Source organism: Candoia aspera, chromosome 1, assembly GCF_035149785.1.
Source record: "Candoia aspera isolate rCanAsp1 chromosome 1, rCanAsp1.hap2, whole genome shotgun sequence".
NCBI classification, from domain to species: Eukaryota; Metazoa; Chordata; class Lepidosauria; order Squamata; family Boidae; genus Candoia; species Candoia aspera.
The window spans coordinates 98150517-98158869 of record NC_086153.1 but is presented as its reverse complement, the minus strand read 5'-3'; the positions used below and the strand labels follow the sequence as shown (position 1 = coordinate 98158869).

At 41.9% G+C, this 8353-nt stretch overlaps 1 protein-coding gene across 1 annotated transcript in view; it reads left to right on the top strand.

The window, feature by feature from the left end:
- The first annotated feature begins 319 nt into the window (after positions 1-319).
- Positions 320-8353, top strand: part of NKAIN2 (sodium/potassium transporting ATPase interacting 2) — a 596169-nt gene continuing 588135 nt past the window's right edge. The window contains exon 1 of the mRNA XM_063310512.1: positions 320-941. Within this exon, the coding sequence (XP_063166582.1) occupies positions 888-941 (54 nt within the window). The 5' untranslated portion in view covers positions 320-887. The remainder of the gene's footprint in view (positions 942-8353) is intronic.

Sequence of the window (8353 nt, the reverse complement as noted above, 5' to 3'; positions counted from 1 at the left end):
CAGGCGGGGGTGGACGCGACGCCGAGGGGCCATTTAGGGAAAGAAAGAAAAAGAGGGAAGCGAGGCGAGAGGTTGGGCTTGCGTGTGGCAGGGAAGATGTCCTCGAAGTCTAGGGCAGAGCTAAAGTCGTGAGGGGATTGGGAGGTCCTCCTCCTGTACCCACCTTTTCCTTCTCGCCCCCATCCTCCCTCCCCGCCGCCCCGCGTGCTCCAAACTGGGCTGAGCAGGGAGCGGCGGCGGCCGCCGTTGCCTTGCAAACATTGAGAGGCAGCGCTTGTCATGCTTCAGAGCAGCAGCCAGCTCCCTTCTCCTCCTCCTCCTCCTCCTTCTGTTGCTGTGCTGCATTGGGAATAACCGCGCTGCCATTGAATGGAGGGACTGAGGCATAGAGGAGCCCCGACCGAGCGCTGAGAAGAGGCTTTGCTGCTGCTGCTGTCTGAAGGCAAAACAAAACAAGGAGGGATGCTGCTTGGCGGGGCGTGAGAGAGACAGAGTCAGGCTACAGAAATCAGCTGAGCTCGCTTGCTTCTTCTCCCCCCGCCCGCCCGAATGGCTGGATGGATCAAGAGCTGAGCCCAGCTGGGGAACAAACTTGCAAAGGCCGTCGGATGCCTTTGGGAGCCGCCGCCGCTCTTGCTGGATGCCGGGACACCGTTTCCGCTCGCGCCGCTTTGCACAAGGGGCGGGAGGGCGCCCGAGGCGATTGCTGGCGCGGCGACTGCTGCTAACGCGATCCTGATGTTCGCCCCTTCCCGGGACGCAATGGCGGCGGCAGGTAGGAGCCCCTCGAATCCTGCCCAGGCTCGCTTAGCCTCTCCCACCATCTGATTGGATACGGCTGGGCTCTGCGTGGGACTGCGGGGCTACCGCGAGGGCTCGGGGAAACCATGGGTTACTGCAGCGGCAGGTGCACGCTGATCTTCATCTGTGGCATGCAACTGGTAAGCGAGTAGCTGGCTTCCTCCTCCGTTCCTTTTAATTGTCTGTCCTGATCCCCTCCCTCCGTTCCGAATGCTACCCTTAGAAAAGAAAGTACAAAAGAGGGGTGGGGGCTCAGGGTGATGTGAAAATGCGAGGAAGCAGAAAACGGAAGATATTCGAAGTGTTGCAGCACTGTAGGTCCTTGCTGACTGAATTTCACGTGGGGACGGGGTAGGTTTGTTTGAGGTTCCGGTTCTGTGCTCTTAACTTGGGAACGAGTCTCGTAGGACGGAGTGGGCTGTGTTCCTCCTGTGGGAAGGATCGCTAACGTGTTAAAAAGTGAGACCCCTTTTCTACCGAAGGCCCACGAACTCGGAGAGATCGAGGATCTTTCTAAAGCGGAATGATTTTTGAAAGGGAGTTGGAATTCGGTTAATTGGCACTGTCGCTTTGCAGTGAGGGGTGAAAAGTTAACTTATCTTCGGGGAGGCTTAAAGCAGAGACTTGGAATTGGTTCTTCTTAATTAAAACGGGTGAATGCTTTGTGATCGTGATTATAAAGTGGGTTTCAGATTATCAAGTGAGAGGCAGTGCTGAGGGATTAAGCAGGGTGTTCCTTTTAAGTAGGTGGTAAAAGCTCAAATAATTGAACTATGTAATTTTATTGGGATGATGAAATTGCACTGACTGCAGATTGCAAAGGAGATAACTAGCAAATCAGTCTCAGTCTCTGACCTTGTGTGTGGGAGATTCCAGCTAGAGTTTTGCTGAACACCCTGACTGGCAAGTGAAAAGATGTTCCAGAGATGCAGTTCCAATTAGCCAAGCAGAGTTTATGAAGATGCCATGATTGAATGAATTAGGGGGAACAGGTTGTCAAATAGTTTCCTAAAATTGCAATTCTATGCCTATTTACATGGGAGTGAGTGATTTGAACTTCCTTCTGTATAGATTCTAGTAGAAATGAGTGAGAAAAACAATTAACCTTGAGAAGAGGTGGAAATTTTCTAATACTTGGTAAGATGCCATTTAAGAAGCTTTATTTTCCCATGAGGAAAGGTGGTTAAAAAGGCAGTATGCAAGAAGAGAATGGGCAATTACAGCTGCACAGTCTACATAGGTGTGTTTCAGGGAATCGATCAACCCACAGTTGTGTGTGGTGGGATGGAAGTGCCTCTAAATCCTGTTCTTCAGATAAGTGTCTATTTTGCTTATTTATGTGCAGTTTCTTAGAAGAGGGGAAAAGCCCTGTCTCAAAGTTATCAATAGTTGCTTTTGTATTAAGCTGTTTGGAGAACCTGGAACATCTATCAGTAACATGTATTAGTCGTAACTATTTCAAGTCTTCCTTTTCTGTCTTTTTTTAATTTCACGTAACCAAAAAGGTAAGTATTTAGGTCTTGAATATGGGATCAAGGCAAAGGATGAGTCAGTGCATTGTAACCAGACGTTTCTGGGAAAGGAGAGAGTGCTATCAAAATGCTCTATTTCCTTGTTTGTCCCCGACATCCAGTATTACTGGGTTTGGTTTCCTTGTCTTCTGGGACCAACATGGAAGGACCTATCTGCACATAACCACTGATTAATTTAAAATGTGTCAAAGTTCACTTGAACTGAAATGGGACATGGCATAAAGGTGTATGTTTTCCCTGTTTCAAGGTTTATGAAGTAGAATTTAGGGCTGACCACGAGTAAAGGTTCCCTAATTCTTGAGTTCATGACATAAGCTTTCATTACGTTAGTTCTCTTGGGCTCTGCTAAGCAAAACTTAGTGTCATAGGGCATTGATCCATTCTAAAAAAAAGAGAAGAAAGCTCTGCTTCAGTTTTAAGTGGGAAATGGCGACAATTGGATAGCTTTATATCCTTGGTCACGAATATTCCAAAATATTGATTACTGTTGAGAAACATTTCCATCCTCACAGGCCACTTTTCAGTGTTTACTGAATCATTTCCCTGTGATTGATCTGTGCAAGAGACTGATGCGTGTGAGTGTGTATTGTATTGCAGTGATGATTAATATTTTTTGTTAATGATCCTGGAGAGGTTGAAGAAAACTTAAAATTGCTTCAGACTTTACATTTTTTTCAGCATGCACTAAGAAATGAAAAGTGTGTATAAGACAGGCATCTTCAGAAACAGAGATTGATGCCTTTATCGGACAGCTATAAATTATTGTGTTTCCCTGGTGAGTGTTTGTGTGGTTTCTGGGCTGACAAAGGGCAGCCTTCTTGGAAAGAGTTAAAAATATAATATTTACTTTGTCCCTGTTTGTGGATTATATGAGACAGTCTATGAGTACTTTCAGACTAAGTGTTTATGATGCAATAATTATACCATACATGTGGAATTGTAGTGGGGGGGCAGGTCAAGAAGTTAAAATCTTCCACTTCCATGTTTTCCCACTGCATGTTTTGCCTTTTTTTTTTCTTGCTGTTAAAAATTCATTAAGGGAAAAAGAAGAGCTGCAAATTGACACTTGATTGATAGAGCTGGTATGAAATCAGCATACCTAGAGGTAGCAAGGGAACTGGATGAGATCATCTCTGCTTTCTTTCCACTAACTATTCTTGCTATGTATTCAGTTCATGCTCAGTTGGTTAGAAACTTAGTCTTGACAAGACAGATTATAAAATGAAACATAAGAAATAAAAATAGTTCAAAGACAAAGAAGTACTTGGAATTTAAAGGAGTTCAGACATTCTCAAGTTTACATGCAAATTGTTTATCAAGATTATACTTACTTTTTTAATGTACAACATGGTGTCAAGACATAGATTGCTCATAGATACATAAATTGATTAGATCAAAAGGTTTTAGGTTTCTCTTTCCTTGACAGGGTAAAATAAGGAATAATTGTCTTTTACAGTATGTTTGTTCATTTTACATACTTTATTTTTGTTAATGCATGAACATGCATGTCTTTTTGTGCTGATTTAAATAGTGTGTGCCTCAGCTGTCTAGAATGGGGCAGCATGGGCAGTGATGGGGGTACTGTGTTATGTGCAAGTGACTCTGATGCTTCACGAGCTGCTCTGGTTGCCAGTTGGCTTCTAGGTGCAATTAAGGGTGCTCGTTGTCTATATACTACTAAAACACTCCTGTTTGTCTGTCTGTAACCTTCAGTTGGGCGAAATGATGCATCATAAGGCAATAATTTTTGAATCTATGTACCTCAAATGGGCTAACTTAAAGAATGTGTCCAAAATCTCATGGGATTGAAATTTGGAAAAGTTGTGGCGACTTCAGTGCGGCTACGCTGCTGCAGTCACCCACAGTCATCTGATCTTCATTTCCAATGCTCCCTGCCAGCTTCCCACAAGTCAGTGGAGGAGCTGGTAGGAAGTGTGAACTCTTCTGACGTGACTGATGGCACCATATACCTCAGGGACTGAAATTTGGCAAAGTAACCTGGCAGAAAGTCTGAACTCTTCTGAGGTGATAATGGCCCGATACAACATTGTGGCAAAAAAAAATTAAAAAATTCAATTCAATTCAATTTAAAAAAAAATAAAAATATCATCAGCCTAATTATGTTGCATGGAAAGAGAAGAGGGATGTCATGGTCAACAGAAGACATCCAATGTCAGGAAGTGCAAAGGAGGAGGAGAGAACAAGAATCAGATGAGGCCAGGGCTGCACGACTCCAGGACCATTTCCCCTTGCTCTTTCTCTGTTGAGGTCTTGCCATCAAAGGTGGGTATTGTTGTCAGGACAAATACCATGAGAGAAGGAGAGACTAAGGAGCAGAGAAATGCACGTCTCCAGGATCTGAGACAAAGAACACATAGCAAACGATATGAACAGAGGGAGGATGAAAGGGCTGCCCATCTCCAGAATGACAAGGAAAGTCACAGAATGAGGACACAAGAAGAGACGGAGGAGGAAAGAGAAGATCGACTCTAGAATACGAGGCAAACAGTAATTACTGCGAGAGAGAGTTCCTCAACACAACAATACCCACCTTTGATGGCAAGACCTCAACAGAGAAAGAGCAAGGGGAAATGCACAACTCGCATGGCATAATATTTCTGATGATGTTGGTGCAATGGCCAAAGTCTGCCCTCACTGTCATGCCTTTCTGGAGAAATCACCAATTTCTGCTGTATGAAGGGAAAGGTCAGGATAGGTAATTTGCAACCTCTACCTAATGGACTCAATTTATACAGCAGTGATGAACCTATTGCAAACAAGTTCAGGAAGAACATTACACAATAAAACTGTCTCTTCCAAATGACATCCTTTGGTTCCATCCTTTGGTTCTCATGCTATGCATCTTTCTTCTTTAATAAATTGATGTTTTCTTCTTCAATTTTCAAAACAAACCAATAGCAATCCACCTGTGGTCATTCTGTTCCTCTGTTTAGGTAAGGAAATATTTCTGAAACAATGCCCTAATGAGTCACAGGTTGTCTCGGCACCTTTAAAGCCCTTCATTGCATGCAGCCTGGTTACCTGAGAGACCACTTTATCCCCAGTTGTGCATGCCCATCCGATTTGGTCTAGCAGAGTGGGTATACTCTGGGTCCTATCAATTAAAAAGTGTCATCTTGTGGGACCCAGGAATGCATCTACGCTGTTCCAATTTCTGCCATCTGGAATGATCTCTCCTATTCCCACCCTGAGATTTATGTGACTCCCACCCTTATGTCATTCAGGAAATTATTGAAGACCTGGTGGTTCTCCCAGGTCTTGGACACAGGGTGACTGTCAAGACCCTTTTGGTTTGGTTTGATCTGTTTTGTTTTTGTTTTGTTACTTTGCTTTTCTGCTCCACACTATTTTTCATATATTGGTTTTTACTAGTAAGCTGCCCAGAGTCATTTAGGAGATAGTTGGCCTATAAATTAATAAAGTAAAATAAAGGCATTTTCAGGAAGAGGCTGTATAAAAAATTGTCAAAAGAAGGTAGAGATTACCACTGTGAGTTTAGTAAAACAAGAAGGGATGGAGCCAAGAATCAATGGGTGCTGAAGGAATGGGAATTGCATTAAAAATTAAGTGACCAGCACAAGAATAGTACGTCAGGATGGTTTGGTCACACAGAGTGAATGGGAATTGAATTGCAAATTGCCAAATACAAGAAGAAAAAGTAAATGGGTTGAAAGGGAGGGGAAGACTGAGAAAGCCACGATTGAAGGGAGTGAATCAGATTTTCAAAAAAAGAGGGGAGAAGCTAAAGAATAAAAGGCAATGTATGAAATGGTGCATGGACATAGTAGAAGTGAAGATAGTTTGTTAGACTAGATAGGTATGGAGAACTATGGTGAATGATGTTGGTGTAAACTGGTTTTAGTTATTGTTCATGTTTCTTAGGCTTTTTATTTCCTTGACTTACTGTTTCTTTCTTCTTTTCTGGGCTCTGTGTAATGTTGCTTATTGTGAAAGAAAATAAATTTAAAAGATTACAGTTGGCAAATCTTTCTTAAATAGAGAAACTTCAAGCCACTGAGGTCATCTACATGTACATATAGAAAACATTGGACTCAGAAACCCTATTGTGTGGACCTGATTCTTTAGAGTAAGGTTAACCTTACCCCCAAAATGTTGTGAAGCTCCACTGAGATCAGTGTTTTAAGTTTGTATTTAGCTGGAGTTTCTGCCAAATATCTATTTATGATTCACTACCATCCTAGAACTAGCAGATGGAAACTAGAGGTAGAAGTGTATATTGTGTACATATATTTGTAAGATTTCCAGATTTCTTCAAGTTTTATGTGGCTCTTTAAAAGCCCAGAGGTCAAGCTGGGATATTTATATTGTCCAAAGATCAGGGCCCAAGGGATAAATTACTGATCCCCTTGTGGACCAGTCAGTCCAAAAAGGTCAAAAGCTGCTAAGACATTGTGTTTCAAAAATTCAGCGTTGGCAAATGGTCTAACTCAATGCATGGCTGATATTACTGAAAATTGTCAAGACAATAAGGTAATTGGTATGGTTACACTCCCTGTCCCTACTTACTAGTAAAGGTTATCCACTAGTTAATCCAAATAATTTCAGTAACGCTGTAATAAGTAGACTAAGTCCAAATAATCAGTATCATCCAAAACCGCCTGGAATTGAAGCATTGCTGTAGGCCGAAGAATACATCCAGCAAAACAAACTAGACATTTTCTATAATTGTGTAATTGCTGGGAAAACTTAAAGGATTGATCCGTTCAGTTTAAGGTTAAAAAAGAAATTACGAACAATATATAAACGTTAAGCCAGTGAAAAATGGTGGCCCTCTATCTATGGAAGAAAAGCACAATTTGCACAATCTGTAAATTACAGTAAAGTCTAATTTGGTTCAGCCGTAAGAACATTGGCATTGGTCAAATGGCCTGTGCTAAGACAATAATGAGTTAAGGTTGTGTTGGTGCAATTTTGAAAGTGAATGGGATTATCTGGACTGGAATTTATTCCAATCTAGTAGTGATAGTATTGATTAGCTATCAGGGAGTCTGTATATGATCTGGCTGGGTGGACTTTCCACCTCATGGAGAAACATCACTCTGTCTTGGCAGAGAGTTGAGGTGGGCCAGACTGCCTTCTCTCCTTTAATAAGGCATCCATGTAAACACTGCCCATGCGTGGAAGCTGTTACAGGGCGAAGCTGCTATTCTGCCTTGGCAAAAAGAAGAAAGGTGCTTCAAAGCCTCACAGAAACAGAACACAGATCTTCACAACCCCAGGAACAGCTAATAGTCTTATGTTCCAAGAAATAATCACATTATTTTAGAGAGCTTTTTACGCTGTGCAAGTTGCTAACCACTATGATATCTTATGCTAATAAATTCAGAGCTTTCCTGTCCTTGGTCCCATATCAATAAGTTTGATTGTATCACCTTGGCTTCCAATTATGAGAGAATGTATGTATGTATGTATGTATGTATATATGAATGAATGAATGAATGAATATGATGGTGTGGAAATATATATATCATAATTTTACATACCTCTATCATAGCATGACCCATACAGGATTACTTAAAAAAAAGTTAGAAGCCTCCCAAACTGTGCTCTTTTGTTATCATGGTTTATTTTCTCTGTCCTCTCCCACATCTTTGGCTACTCAACACTAACCTTGTTGAATGTCTACAATATTCTGGCTGTGGTTACCAAACAGGTCCGTATAGAGGTGTTTTCATGTGGCTAGTTTTATTTTTGATTCCTTTGCTTATTAATCTAGTTTAGAATTTGCCTTTTTAGTAGGGGCTGTGTGTTAACTTCAGTGTTTCCACTGAGATATTTGTCAGTTAGTGATTATCAGCAGAGACTCCAGTGTATATGTGAAATTACTTTCTCTTAAAAATCCCACTGTGGTTCACCTTGTACTTTCCAGTGCTAAATGATTATGCTAGTAGGGAGATGTAGATCTTAAGAGAGTTGTAAAAATCTATTTTGTCATAGTGAAGCACCCTCAAGATGAACCATGGAGGCAGGAACGATCC